This window comes from Electrophorus electricus, chromosome 4 (genome assembly GCF_013358815.1).
Source record: "Electrophorus electricus isolate fEleEle1 chromosome 4, fEleEle1.pri, whole genome shotgun sequence".
Classification (NCBI taxonomy): Eukaryota; Metazoa; Chordata; class Actinopteri; order Gymnotiformes; family Gymnotidae; genus Electrophorus; species Electrophorus electricus.
The window spans coordinates 15,990,542-16,006,451 of NC_049538.1; the positions used below are offsets into that span (position 1 = coordinate 15,990,542).

The 15,910-nt window shown below is 39.0% G+C and overlaps 1 protein-coding gene across 1 annotated transcript in view; it reads right to left on the reverse strand.

The window, feature by feature from the left end:
- Positions 1 to 913: 913 nt before the first annotated feature.
- slc12a1 (solute carrier family 12 member 1) overlaps positions 914 to 15,910 on the reverse strand; it is a 38,621-nt gene continuing 23,624 nt past the window's right edge. The window contains exons 12-26 of the mRNA XM_027009882.2: positions 15,152 to 15,275; positions 14,814 to 14,915; positions 14,344 to 14,499; positions 11,664 to 11,763; positions 10,821 to 10,932; positions 10,564 to 10,704; positions 9,524 to 9,630; positions 9,335 to 9,417; positions 8,891 to 9,022; positions 7,945 to 8,073; positions 2,889 to 3,000; positions 2,474 to 2,560; positions 2,231 to 2,366; positions 1,954 to 2,021; positions 914 to 1,464 (exon numbers count right to left, since the gene is read on the reverse strand). Coding sequence (XP_026865683.2) covers positions 1,329 to 1,464; positions 1,954 to 2,021; positions 2,231 to 2,366; positions 2,474 to 2,560; positions 2,889 to 3,000; positions 7,945 to 8,073; positions 8,891 to 9,022; positions 9,335 to 9,417; positions 9,524 to 9,630; positions 10,564 to 10,704; positions 10,821 to 10,932; positions 11,664 to 11,763; positions 14,344 to 14,499; positions 14,814 to 14,915; positions 15,152 to 15,275 — 1,725 coding nt within the window. The 3' untranslated portion in view covers positions 914 to 1,328. The remainder of the gene's footprint in view (positions 1,465 to 1,953; positions 2,022 to 2,230; positions 2,367 to 2,473; positions 2,561 to 2,888; positions 3,001 to 7,944; positions 8,074 to 8,890; positions 9,023 to 9,334; positions 9,418 to 9,523; positions 9,631 to 10,563; positions 10,705 to 10,820; positions 10,933 to 11,663; positions 11,764 to 14,343; positions 14,500 to 14,813; positions 14,916 to 15,151; positions 15,276 to 15,910) is intronic.

Here is a 15,910-nt window from a genome sequence, read left to right on the forward strand (position 1 = left end):
TTCATGCTAATTATTGTGGAAAACTGGAATAGTCATAAATGCTTATTTGATTATTGATTTTTGAAATTTGACAAATGATTGTTTGCAGAACAAATTATTGCAGCAAATTATTATTTTCAAATTATTAAACTATTATTTGTTTAGAGTATTGTTTATTTATTATATATTATTCATCTTTATTATTATTATTTATTCAATCAACAAATTATGTTAATTCACTAAATAATCATTAAATAAACATCATTTAACTCTAACATATCCTTTAACTACAGGACTTCCAAAACTTCTGAAGACCAGATTCAGACCTGAAAAAACCTGAATAGTCACATGAAAAAAAGACTATTATGGCAAATTCCTGCTACTTAACTTTGCCTTAACTTCATGTTCAGTATTGCTGCTCTTCACAATCGAGCTAATTTCACAATCCTGTCCTTGTTCTGTACCTTTAACAAACAGCAATAACATTACCACTGGTTACATTTCTATTTATTTCCTCTACTGTTTATAGCTGTGGAGTACATGAGTTTAACAACAAAAGTAATCAAAGAATCTGCATAAAAATCCATATATTAATACTGTTAGTCGTATTTACATTTTTATTTTGTTAATTACACCAAAATAACAGCATATTCACTATAAATATAATGGCCCATAGAAATGAGTTCAATCATTGTTTCATTAAAACATTGTGTGTGTGTGTTTGTGTGTGTGTGTATATAAAGATCTCTCTATATGAGTTCTATTGTATCTCCTGCAAGACAGATGGATGGGGGAAAAAAATTCCTGTTTCATTAAACTCGTATGGACAATCAAAATTAAATATTTGTAATTTTCAGTGGCAAGGCATTTTAATACTAATGTACATTGTAATAATGACATCTGTTTGCATTGCCAGTTGTTGCTATGGAAGCAATGAATTAATGAAATGAGAAATAATGATCTTGGAACTTTAGAACTCCATGGAATGAATGTTATGATTCAACTGTATTTTACTAGCTACATTGTGTTGACAGATCTGATGACAAATTGAGCACTTCAGATACATGCAGTTAACATTATTTTTCAAAAAGCATATAATACCAAATATGAGTCACTCTATAATTCCTTTGCTTTTAAATGGCTTTCTCCCCAGATTCCCCCATATTCTACATAATTTATGTGACAGTGCCCTTGCCAAGTCTTACATTTTATATAATCCAGATGAAGTAACAGTCTTACTGGGATTAGGTAGCAGACCGTTATCAATGAACATTACACACTGTGTTCTCAGGTTTAGATTGGTTAGTGTCAATTTGTTGTGTGTGGATGAGTATAGCGCCAGAGCAGGATTAGGAGTAGAAGGTCAGCACACTCTTGTGGTTCCCACGGACCAGCAGAGTGGGAGGGACATTTTTGGTGAGGGCCTCCAGCCAGGCCATATACAGGTGGTCTGAAACAGAGCCCTTCCGGGCAATTGGCATACTCCTGCAAAGCACACAAAAACTGCATAATCCTCTGGAGTGTACACTACAATCCATATGCCCGCCATAACCACAGTTTAAAAGTTATTACCAGAGACCATGATGTTAGACCTTGTGCAGTCATGGTACACTTCTATATTTACAGCATTTGGCAGATGCTCTTATCCAGAACAACTTTATTTATGATTATGGCAGTGTGTGCGCTCTCTGAGAATTAAACCATGACCTTGTTGCTAGCAACTTGCTTGACCTACTATACCAAACATCAGTAGAGCTATTCAGGAACTGGGCCAGCCCTAATGACACCTGCAGGGATAGCCAGATGACTGGGCCATCCCTGTAGAGTATTTGGTATGTATGTGTGCAGGTATGACTCAGATGACAGTGAAACAAGAGTAAGAGTGTGTAGACACTGTATGGTGAGACAGGTGTTGGGTCAATATGACCAATGTATGAAGCGAATAAGATGGGTAAGGATGGTGCTTTCACTCACACTATGATGAGTTTAGCTGCTCTAGAACTCTCCTGCAGCAGCTCATTCAGTCGTAACTGGAGGCTCGTCTGCAGTAAGATAATGCAGCTCATGTCATCTTGAATACAGTATACACAGTATAGGAGTGTACAGTACACATTTTGTTCTTTCGTTCATTTATTTATGCATTCATGCATCAATTAATCCAACCATTTTCTCAGTCATTCGTTCATTTATCTGTGCGTGCATCTATACCATTGGTTGACTGATTTATTCATTCATTAATCATTTATTTTACCTTGTCCTCAAAACGATCCAGTTCCGCATCTGTGATCTTCCAGGGGTGCTCTTTCCTTAGAGCCTCTGCTTGTGCTGTGTCCTTGGAACCCTCATGCAGACGGTATGGCTCAATCATGTCCTCAAACAGCTTCCAGCTGTGAAAGTACACACACAGTAGATGAGATGTGGAAAAAATAGAGGGCAGATAGTTACATCCATACTGGCCTCTTATCATATGCATGCATCTTTGTTAGCTGATTACTTTTCTGACGATGGTCGAATGTTGAAGTCTGCAATGACAGTGATGTCAGTACATTTTATTCTGAATTTCTTCAGCAGAGACTGCATTCTGAAACATATAAATACAGAGGATCAGACACCCATGTCTGCACCTAAGACAATAAAACACAATAATAAGTACAATTAAATTAACTTTTATTAACGTTGCTGTTTTAGCAAATTACTTTTTGTAGGTATTAGTAGGGGCTGCTGTCAGTTTTGTGTCTCTGTTCAGGTTAAAGTTTAAAGTATTAAAGCATTAAAATGTATTTGTGGTATATACAAGGCTACTGTTGATTTTTCATCAGAGTTGATGTGACAACATCTGTTGTAAAAAGCGCTATATAAATTGATTTTGATTTTGATTTTGATTTTGATATGAGTCTGGGTTCACATACTCCTCTTTGTCCTGTTCTAAGTGGCCAGGCTGCCCTGCTATAAATATACGCAGTTTACACTCCCTCCACTTCTTTCTTGTGGTCAGAATGTATGGCAGGAGCAGAGTCAAACCTGCAGATGGCACAGAGATTCCCTCATTACAACAGAGATTACAAAGCAGAACATAAATTATTACATAAGGATAGTTGACACTACCACATAAAGGAATAAAAATCAAATATATTAAAAATAAAAATAAAATACATTAGAAATAAAAATAAAATGCATCATACTAATGTAACAGAGAAAGAGATAGCGATAGGACAATGCACGGCTTGCTTGGGTTGCTCGGTTCAGCAGACTATGCTTGTGCACTTACCTGAACACAGATGTGGCAACCTAAACAAGAGTTCAGCAGTTAAAAAACAAACACAAATAAATAAAAAATAAAAACCCCACAAAATATAGATAGATGCATGTCATCTATCATTCATCATCCCAAGATGACAGGTAGACCAGCAAAGAAGATATTCCAATGTTAGTACTAAAGATTTGTGTACCATGATTAAGTAATTATTTTCAGACACTAAGTGTGTTGATTTAGTTATGCTTATTGCACACATCATTGGTATCATGTTTTGGCACTGATGTTAACAAAGGAAAAAGAGTCAGGCTGAAATCCTATCTCATTAGCATTTTTATATCCTTGCACTCGTCCAGTCTCACTGATTCAATGTCATGACTTTGACTACTAACATAAATGCCACATAATGTAAGTTAAAAGAAGAGAGCTTCACAGATATGCAGTTCTGACCCTATATTCCCTAACACCATCCCCACGGATCACACCATCCCTTCTACACCCCCATTCGTGAGCCCCATGTCCTCATCAATGTGCCTCCACAGTTACTGCTTCTGTCCAGATGTCATTTACCATCATATAAATTATTTTTACATTTATGTTGTTTATAACCATTATAACTATAATAGAAAGTTCATTCACATGACATAGCTAGTAAGATACAAATATAATTCACAATATTGGGAAATTGTAACAATTGTTGTTATACTAAAAAGGGCAGTGTGTAAGATTAGTGGCATCTAATGGTGAGGTTGCAAATTGCAGCCAACTGAATACTCCCTCCATCCCTCCCTCTCCAAGCGTGTAGTGGAACCTATTGTGGCACAAATACATTTTGTGTATTTGGGTTACTGAAAAGTGCCATATATGTCTAATGTATTATTGTTGTTGTTGTTGTTGTCGTCATTAAAAGAATGCTGTTCTGAGACAGAATTTAATCTTCCGTAGAGATAAATTGAAAGTTGTAGACAAACACATACAAAGAGCCACTTGCAATGGAATGTGCTGAAGACATAACATCACAGGTGCACAGAGAGAATGGTAACTTCATTAAGCTCTTGTCAGTCAAAGCATTGTGAATCCTTTCCCCATCAGTATTTCCGAGGGAATAATCAACCCATACTACTAACTCTGTCCATCTCGTTAGCAAAAGGTGGCTGTATATATGGGCTGGTATCACATAGAGTCAATATATTAATGCTGGGCCTCCATCAATAAGCCTGACCTTGCTGGACTAGAGGAAGGTGCCCCCATGTACCAGGCTCCAAGACACCCCCAACCTATTATGGACTGCTTGCTCCCATGTCTGTAAAGATTCTGGCACATTTTACTTACTAAAAATGACCAGTAGAAATAAATCAAGTTATTTTAATGCTGTGAGAATTGCAATGTTATTAAATATTCTGTTATAACCTGTGAAAAAGGCATTTTTGAGCTTATTCAAAAGCTCAGAAGTGTTGAAGTGTTCATTTATGCTGGATACTATTGGCATTTACTTACCTAAAGCCTTCTAATAGTGACATTTCTGGTAGCTTCAAGTAAATTCTACTACATGTATGTAACTTCTTGTGAGGGAGAGGGGTTGTTGGAGGGGTTGCTGAATTGCTGAACTCCCTGAAACGAGGTTTTACAGGGTGGTATGTCTGTTAAGTTATATTTTAAAAGTTTCTCATAAATCTTTAATTTTATTGACGAATATAAGGGCACTTTTTTTTTTCCCATTTTGACCATGATAACATTTACTTTGATAATAGCCACCCACTGTGTTATTTTATGAATAAGCAGTGTTGAACTAAAGCTAAATAAAAAAAGGAAATGTTAATATGATTTGATATTATAAGTCGGTTAGCCTACTGTTTAATATCAGGCATCCTACTTCATCATGATAGTGGTCAAAGCATGATCACGGAATGTCACAAAGTGCGAACATATGTTTGTATTACACTATAGATGATACACTATGGAATACACTATAGAATACTCTATAGATGATTAAACTCCTAATAATAATAAATGGTTAATGGCATATGCCATTGTGACACATTAGTGATGCCGATGCAAATCTGGTTAAAAACTAATCAGCATGCACTGTACCAAGCCTGGCATCAATCTGTCTGCATAGTGCCACATTAAGTCAAACAAGCCTTATGAGATCCAGTCTGTGTGGCAATACTATCAACATAAAAGATCAGCCACATTTAACATAAAATGATACTGGAGTTCTGGGAAAAATCTGTTATAATTATCTTATTTTCTATAAATGAGTACATTTTACATTTACATTTACAGCATTTGGCAGTCGCTCTGGATAAGTGCTTTGTCATTTACTCCTTCCAAACATCTCCCTGTGTGTGTTTGTGTGTGTGTGTGAGGTTCTTTCATCCGTATGGCCACGCCCTCCCTGTGTTTCACACCTGCTCCTCGTTGTGTTGTTAGTGTATGAGTCTTGTTTAAATATGAATATCATCAGTGTTTAATCTTGTGATAGCCTAAGCATTATGTTCTCTTTCGTGTGTATAAATAAATGTTGTTTTGTGTCACACGGCTCGTCTGTGCATCCTGCCAAGCCTCCTCGCATTACAGAAACACTGATGGCCAAAGGATGCCAGGAAAGATGAGCAAAAAGAAGGGCAAGAAAGCGCGTAACCGTTCCCCCCCAGCCCTTACAGGGAAACCCCCCATAGTCTTGGGCACTCTCCACAGGGGAGAGTGCTCCTGGAAACCTTTGGAGGGGCCCTGAGAGTAGCACAGGGTCAGACTCGGTGGAGTCCTACAGACCCACAATGGACTACCGGAACTGTTACGATGGCAACCGGTTTCCAGGGTCGGACTCTATGGGGTCCTCCTATCCATATTGGGACTACTGGGAAGACTACGGGGGGTATGAGCAGAGTGAGGAGTATCAGGACGTCAGCCTCTGGTCAGACTCAGAGGTCAACCATTTGGAGGATCCCGTTATGGAGGTAGAGGAGGCCCTCCATGAGGATACCCCTTCTGTGATGGACATGTGGTCGGCAGATTCCAAGAGCGACGAGCCTCCGGCACCCAAGGCTCCACCCAAGGCACGGTGCAATAGATTCAGCAAATTGCCCCGCGTGACTTGCAGAGAGGTGGTGCCATCATTTGAGGACACTCCCTCACCTAAGGCACACAGCCCCAGGGCTCGCGTGCCTACACGCAAGCCTAAAGGAGGCGTCACCAGTGCCCACCCCAGAGACAGGCAAAACAGCTGGTGCGCTTTCTGAAGCGTCTGCCTCAAAGCCAGAGAAGCCGCTGCCACCCAACATGGTGAAGAGCAATCCCCCACAGCATAGTCGAACTTCAACCCAGCCGGCGACAGGGGGACAGGCTGGGGCTCCTGCCAGCTTCCCTGGACTTGTTGACAACCCTTTGTTTAATTTTATTCATGTAGCTGTCCCAGTCACACTTAATGTGTCTGTCACTTTATCTCCCTATGTGTCTGTGCCTGTAGCCGTCAGTGTGTCCATCCCTGTGTCTGTTGTCATCCTGGTCCCTGTCTTCCTCCCCTCTGTCCAACTCGTGCTGGTCCGTGTTGGGTCGCTCAGTCCTCTGGCCTCGCCATTTGGCCATAGCCTGATAGGCTGGCGTGCCAGGAGTCGCGCCATTGGGGAGAAGCTCTGTCACGGTACGACCCCTCTTCCCAAATGTCTCCCCATGTGCGTGTGTGTGTGTGCGTGTGTGTGTGTGTGTGTGTGTTCGTTCGTCCGTATTGCCACACGCTCCCTGTGTTTCACACATGCTCCTCGTTGTGTGTTGTTAGTGTGTGGGTATATAAGTCTTTTGTTTAAATGTGAATATTGTCAGTGTTTGATCTTGTGATAGCCTGAGTGCTATGTTGTCTTTTTTGTGTATAAATAAACATTGTTTTGTGTCACACGGCTCGTCTATGCATTTTGCCAAGCCTCCCCACGTTACACTCATAGAATACATCCTAGCCAGTACTGTAGATTAGAGTTCAAGATACTAATGAACTAGAACGCTGTTGAAAATATAGGGCAAAATACATAAGCTCTATCTCACTGCAATAAACAATACCCTACATTAGGTACTAGAGTTCCAGTTAGTCAACATAGGAGTGTGGTCAATGGTCATTTACATATTCCACAAATAGATGGGTCTTCAGTCTGTGTTTGAAGACTGCAAGGGACTCTGCTGTCCGGACAGAGTCCGGATAGTATCTCTGTCCGGACAGTATCTCCCGATTACTGAAATGCACATGAACAAGAGATTGCAAAATGAGTGTAATAATACTTTGGCACAGCACACCTCAGTTAACTTGCAAGGCCTCTAGGATCCAAGACATTTTCCACAGGAGTAAGACACACAAGACAACTCAAATTCTATGCTTTAGATTACCAAACATTTAAGATGTTCTACTGTTGACACTTACATAAGAAATGCTGTACAGTGAATGGCAGTGCCATTAAATCAGATTTTACTAGTGGTCTTGTTTTAATATGAATATAATATGTAGTATTATATAGTATTATATAATCTTGCTTATAATAAGAATTCTAAGTAACATATCAAGGATAACACAAATTCAAAAGAACTTAGACAGAAAATGTTCATCTTTCTCTACTGTGTATTATAACTAAAAAATGACTGTAGTTCCATAAGCAAAATGGGGAATAGCCACTTTGTTAGCTCAAGACACAGTTGCTTATAAGACTTAAAATATTTTCCCCTCATACCTCCATCGTCGTACAGCCACCACACATCGATGGTGCCTTTGCCCTGCTTCCTCTTAAACTGTGAGCTGGCCTCCACCAAGCGTTGGTTAATCTTAGCCACATCAGAAGAGTGAGGCACTTCCATGGTGACTTAGGGGAGAGTGAGAGAAACCCAGGCAGAAAAATATAAGAAATAAAGGTAAGACACATTATGGTGTTCTTAGCAACACACAATACGTCTGATGGTTTCTCCCCATCTGTCGATGATAATTAGTGTGTATTATTAGATTAGAGCAGCACAGTTGGTTTTGTAGAGGAACCTTTTACTGACATTTTTGTCCTTTGACACTTATGCAAATAGACATTCCCACCCCCTTAGTCATAACACAAATGATGAATATTTTATCTAGTCTAAAATCACATTACCTTTTACACAAGCAACTGAAGATAGATAGATAGAGAGAAATAAATATACTCTAATTTTGTTGCTGCACCAGGGTGTTAACACCACATTTTGCTAATTTTCCATGCCACACTCATATTTTTGCCATTTCTTAATATGGTGAACATAAATAAATGTACTTGCAACAAAGAGGGTGGAGTGACATAATAGGGTGTGTGACATTTAAAATGTATTTTTGTACCTGCACTCTTTTGTGCAGTTACTGCACTGTTAGTACCTCTGCTGCTTGTCATGGAAATAGCAAACAACATTTCTGCCATGCCCACACATGCCTTATTTCTGCCGTGTCCACAAAAATAGAGCCTATAGCTGTAAGTCCAACCCAGGTGTTCAGTTAAAATCATCTTGGGACATTTAATTCTTGCACTCAAAGGTCATTATCTGATCATTTTATTGTGAACAGAGCCATAAACAGGCATACACACACACACACACACACACACACACACAAAATTAACAGGCAAAAACAACACAGTGCCATAATTTGTTGTATTCAAGCAGTACCTTTAGTGGCGTGTGTTTTTTGTGATAATTTTCTGGATCTTTTAAAAAAGTATTTTCTTCCCTCCTGGAAGCCATTTTCCTCTATCTCGTTCTCCAATGCCTGCTGCTCCACAAGCATCCTCTCCATCTCCTCTGATGAGCAAATGTCCACAAACAAGTTTTAAAGCACTTTGACAGTGAAAATTTATAACTTTCAAAAGTTTTCTTCTGCTCCAACACTGATTGACTCATGAGAGATTTGATGTGCTGACAGGATCTGTGCTGGAGCACAAAAAACTCACTTTCCAGGTCAGTGAGGCTCTTATTATATTAATAGTGCTTTCTAATAAACTGATTTGTAAGGGTATGTTACATTTACTTTAACATGTATTCTGTGTCCCCATGTGTGTTTGTTTGTTTAGGCATCCGTGGTATTGTTTATTGCTTGTTGCTGTTCTTGTGTACCTTCTGCTTCGAGGATGTGAGAGATGTCTAGTCCCTGACTGATCCTCAGCATCACTATACCATACTCAAAATCAAAAGCATCACTAGTGACAGGAGATAAAGATGAGTCATTATTATTAGGCAATGCTGTCATAGATTGTACACAAGGTACAAAAGATCTGCATGTGTGTAAGTGTGTGTGTAACATACTGCAGCACGCCTACGTATTCCTGCACATTCGCTGTGTAAACAGTCTTCCAGTCTCTCTTAAACCCCAGTATCACCGTGTTGGGTCGGAGTCGGCCCAGACCTGAAGCCTGCAGCAGGAATGGGGATGTGTTTTTTTGCCTGATTGCAGTTTACATTCTCTATCTGCTTTATTGCTCAGGCCATCAGCCAGTTGCAGCTCCTAATCTCGCTTCAGTCTGAAGTCCTGATGCAGTGGTATCTCTGGTGATAGCACCAGTGGTTGTAATCTGTGCTGCTCTACAGTTTTATGCATGTATAATATATAACACATAACAAAGTCACACAAGCTGAATGAACACTGTGTTCCACTGGGAGGTTCAATTAACTTTTTATGATTTTTGTCAGTGGAGCTATGTTTTGGCAACTTGACTCATGTGTGACTATCATGGGTAGCATGGATAGCAGTACTCAGGAGAAATAATCACTTGACATCAGCTTTACTGAGGCAGAGCACTTTTAATGTTCTGCAGTACAGTCTGTCTGATCTATAGTGCAGTATAATTTTCTTCAGTTGGATATGTGTTTAATGTGTGGTGTATAGCAGAGCACTATGCAGTACAGTCTAATCAATGATGCAGATCTATTCAACACAGTATTCTGCTGTAGAGACTGCCTGATATGCCACACAATATAATGTTGTGCAGTAGCACCTGTCTGAACTGTAGTAGTTTATTACTCTGTACAGTAACTGTGTTGTATTTATTGTAGTCATTTTAAAATTTGTCTTGCCATCCATAAGTAGCAGTTAATAGCATCTATTAAGTATGGAAACTAAGCAAAGTTTTCTAACAAAATGTGAGGTTCTCATACAAGTACAGGGTGTTCATTTTAACATAACATTTAAAATTCTCAGTCCTAATATTAGTACAAGGGTTTTCGGGAGGGTATGGTATCTTGTGTTAAGTCTATGTTATCTGCAGTACCATACATAATCCTGGGGTAAGTCATCTATACTATATATTTCACATATTTGATATATTTGACAGTGCAATTGGTCTAACCTGCAGAAGGCTCTCTGCACCCTCACGGAAGTTGTCGGAAGCTACGGCAGCATAGAACGCTTTCCTCTTCTGCTGATTCAACCACATTTGATTCTGCTCCATGGCAGCAGTGAGTGCTTGCTGCTGCTCTAGGCGGGGACCCTGGTGCACCAAAACATTGTCACTGCCATGTGGGGAGAAGACTGTAACATATGTAGCAGGTATTACATTTATCTTCTTCATGTACATATATGACATGAAAGCTAATCTTTTCTCACCACAAATACATCGCATGTGATGCAGAGGCCATAGTTCTTAGTGATGGAGTGAGCCAAATCCAGCAGGGCTGGTCGTGTTTTAGGAGTACCAGTCAATACAATGCACTGAGGCCTGATGAAGAGAAGAACAACTTACATTACATAAACATCACCATATGCTCACCTTACACACCAACATAGTCTAAATCTGACCACGCTTACATCAAAAAATAATACTTTGGATAATCTAGAAATATATTTTGTTTACTATATTTAAAAGTTGTAAACCTTTTGTTTAGGGAAGATCACTTTAGATGGGTTTTTAAGTGATTTTTACTGATTTTATCTTTTATGATGAACTGTTTTATGATGAACTGGAGCCACATTTTCAAGTGATTATCAACACATTCTGTGTCAAGGAGCATACAAATTAGTTTAATGTGGCCACAAGATGTGTGTGTAAATAGAGGTCACAAAATCATGTTGTGTGCACATTTTTTATGTCTATATGTGCATTTCTCCTGGTTTCTGAATTGATGCTGAACAAATAAGTAAAAGAAGAGTCCATAATAAAGGATGCTCCTCTAAGTATGTATCATCTGTTGTATAATGTGATAAAATTAATAAACATTTGAGAACTGAAAATACAAAAAATAAGTGCACAAATAAATAAAATTCTGTGCACGATTTGTGATTTCATGACTTTTATTCAGTTCATTGTGGAGATGAAATAAAAATAAACTTGAGGTCTCTGCAGCTACGATGAGAAATCTCAAGTGTTTGTATTTCAGACAAAACAAAAGTCTAAAATATTTGTTTTAATTTGGGTAAATGTATTTATTAGGCTTATGAAGTAAGTGGTACCTGAAGTTTTTGACGTGATCATCCACTCCTGATAAAGTTAGAGCATTGTTCACAGCATTCACAAAGGTCACAGCCTGTGTTGATGAACCCCAGTTCACATCTACAGAAAATGAACAGAAAGCTGTCTGTTCAAAACAAATCCCTCCATCTGACCATCTGACACTTGAAAAAATCTATTTTACAAATTGTTTTGTTTTTTTTTTAATCTGAAAGACTCCTGACATACACTGCAGATCAAAAATTGAGAACAACACACAATTTCAAGGTCACTGTGTAGTCCTAGGTAAATCGATCCTAACAGAATTAAAAGAGCAATATTTTAAGATGATTTCATGAGCTGTATATAAAGCACAGTATAAAAAGCTTAAATGAGATAACTGAAAAAGAACACTGATCAAATTTAGAGAACACTTTCAGATACCTGCAAGTTATTGTTGTTAATCTGGTACCTGGTGCTAATTTCCTTAATTATCTGACAAACCCTTTTTAACTGGCAGCCTAACTTTCCAGTTTTCATTGATTTTGCAAGATGGTGGGCCATTCCAAAGTGACTGAAACCCTCCGGCAGCAGGTTGTCCAGATGAAGGCCAAAGGGGTGACAGCCATAGCAAGAGAAGTTGGTTGTTCCAAGTCTGTGATTTCTAGAATATTGCATCTTTACAACATCACAAACTCATTCAAGTCCCCCAAGAAGGCTGGTTGCCCACGAAAGACAAATGCAAGTGAGGACAGAATAATGTAGAGAATCTCCACGGGTAATTGGTTCATCACTGCAGCTGGAATTGCTTGCCGGTTCAGCACTGAACAGGGTAAGGAACTGTCTCGTCAACAAGTGTCTCGACGTTTAAGAGCATTTGGACTGAAAGCCCACTCTGCAGTAACCATCCTCTCATTAACAAAAAGAATCAAAAGGCTAGACTAACCTTTGCTGAGGAGCACGTTGTGTGGACAGAGAAGTGGTCCAGAGTTTACTTTAGTGACGAAAGCAAGTTTAATTTATTTGGGTCTGATGGCGAGCATTATGCTCGTCAACAAAATGGGGAAAGACTGAACCCAAAGTGTGTAAAGAAGTCAGTGAAAGGTGGAGGAGGAAGTGCCATGGTTTGGGAAATGTTTCGGCAGCAGGAGTTGGACCTCTCATACAGCTACATGGCAGAGTGAATACAAGTGTGTATCAGAACCTTCACCAACACGTGGTTCCTTCATTACGCTCATCAATCAGCCAGCAATTTTCATACAAGTCAATGCCTCCTGTCACACAGCAAAATGGGTAAAGCAGTTCCTTGAAACTGAAAACATTGAAACAATGAAATGGCCAGCCCAGAGTCCTAATCTAAACACAATAGAAAACCTCTGGGAAATCCTTGGTGACAAAGTTATGGCCAAGAAACCCACAACAGTCACTGAACTGTGGAAGAGGCTGCAAGAAGAGTGGACCAAAATCATACCAGAGCAGTGTGAGAGACTAGTGATGTCCTGTGGCTGCAGATGTGCTGAAGTCATTCAAAGTAATGGCCTGTACACTTCCTACTGATTGGTGACTGATGTAACCTTCAGAAAATTTAGTTGTAATCTTTTTCTGTACTACAGTCATTGCTGTTCTCTAATTTTGATCATTGTGTTTTCTGCAAAATAAAGGTTTTATGTTGAAATACCTTGTAAAACACTGTTCTAGTGGCATGGTATACCCCTAACAAAAAAATCCTTCAAATGTTGACCAATGAAGACTACATTATTTCTGAAAAAATCAAGTATTCATAAATTGTTCTCTAATTTTGATCTCCAGTGTATGTAGAAAAGATGGACCCTTGTAATATTTTATCTTAAACTCCTGCTTCTCTCTATTTAATTTTTATATCTACTCTTATCTTCCCAGATTTGGGATTTATTTTCTCAACAACTAGAAATGACCTTGATCCAATTTGCTTGCTTATTGCTTGCTCTCCATTTATGCATGAAAGGTTTTCTGTTTAATCAAAAGTGTATATATCTGGGTCCTCGGAGTTGAGCCATACTTAATAATTTCCACTTTGCCTAGTGCACTATAAAATATAAATTGCTTTTCCAGTTTATTGGAAACTGCCTTCATTGGAAACCGCCTTGACTCAGGTCACTCAAGTCAATCAGTTGCTACATACCATTTAACTACATATTAATAAATCTAAATTTTAGTTTCTGTAATCAGCAAGAAAGCTTCAGTTAAACTGTCTACATCTTGGTAAATGTGCTGGGCTCTATAATCAGTAACTAAAAATTTCAACAATATAAACCATTAAAAATGTCTATTCAAGAAGGTGGTCCTCTATGCCTGTAAACTATTTTGCTGTACATGCAGCACATAGATCATTTGGCTAAGCTCTATGCATGTCTTTGAAGGCAGGGACTTTGGAGAAAGGTTTGGATGAAGGATATGGGATTGAGGAGAGAGACTTGACCTCTGTGGCTGTCTGGGATAAGTTAACAAAGGCTAAATTCGATACCAGCTTTAACATTGTGTGATGGCAGGTACAGTTGTGCTTAGTCTCACTCTACTCTGTGTGTGTGTGTGTGTGTGTGTGTGTGTGTGTGTGTGTGTGTGTGTGTGTGTGTGTGTGTGTGTGTGTGTGTGTGTGTGTGTGTGTGTGTGTGTGTGTGTGGAAACATGGTTTATTTTGAATAAAAACTTGTTTTAGGTTCCTACCTGGCTTCTTAACGGTAACATAGATGTATAGGAACATCTCTATAGCATATGTGAGAAGTGCAGCCCACCAGTTAATAACGAACATAACAGCACAGCACAGCACAGCCCCAAACAAAGACAGCCACATGTTGTAGTATTTATATGCTGGCCTCCAACCTACACAAACAAATATACACATTACACTCAAAATCATCAAAAATAAATAAATAGTGCTGAGAACAGATTACCCTTGAATTAATGTTTGTTCATTCCATAATCTAATATAAAATATTTACATTTAAAATTTGAAAAGAAACACATTCTTTCAAATGAATAACTTTCACTGCATTGTATTTTCCCATCCACTTATCTAACACTTACTTAAAAAATCTAACAATTGCAGTTTACGTAAATACTTAGTTGCATTACACAAAACAGTTCCCTTAAATTAATGGTCAATTATAGGTTGAAGTGGGCTGGAGCATACAGACCTGGGGACTTAGCATATGAAGCATGAAAGCAAGAGAAGTTGATGAGGGCATATGAGGCCAGAAAGAAGTTGGAGATAATGGGAGCAATGATGTTCAGCTCAGCTAAAAAGAAATGAGAGACATTTTAGTATCTTCTGTACACTAAAACACACAGCTGGACTCGTTGATTATCAAGCCTTTTGTGAGCTGAGTCAGAGCTGAGATATGTTACTTCAGGGAAGACACAGAAATGTGTAGTGCATTGCATGGCCAGGACAACCACTAATGGATCGGTTGGTTATGGTCAAGTAGTGCATATGTTTGAGAAGGTGGTTACCGTGGTGTGTTATGAGGCTCACCAATGAGGATGAAGGCCACAGCAATGACGAAGGTGAGCACATAACCACGGATGGGCTCATTATTTTTGCCATGGCCCTTGGCAAAAAAGTGAAGGGCCTTGTAGATATTGTCCTTACACAGAGCCTAGAACCAGAGTGAGGTGAGCATCAGCAGATATATGCACATTTTAAAGCTTGTGCTATAGATAAAAGTTGCACTACATCTTATTTTATCTACCTACCTCTTCTATATTGCCTCACAGATCATAGCCCAAATCCACACACACTCCTAATCCCTCCATATTATTTTTCCTGCTCCAGCCACTACAACCCTTTTGCCAGTGGACTGGCTGACAGTGCCTAAGGATTAGGAGCTTTTGTACTCATCCACCAACATGCTAGTGAAGACTGAGCTTAGAGTATAAGAAGTAGTTTAAAACACTTATTTGTGAAGTGTGGTAACAAAGATGGTGTGGCAAAAATGTACTCAATTTTCCACTTAATAAAAATGTAGTCAGCCAAGCCATCGCACATTTGTTTCACACCACATTCAGCATACAGTATGGGAGTGTGCAGGTTTTACTGCTGTTAGGTTGTGCGCAGGAATGCACATGTATACTTTAGTACAATGTCAACCTTTCAAGGTGACAGTAAATGTGAGCGCATTGCAAAGGAAGCATGGCCGAGCCCACACTGTAAAAGAGATGGCTAGGCGGGGCTTTGCTACTAACAAATCCGATGTTAGCTATGCAAGGAGCATATGAATTAGTTTAATGTGGG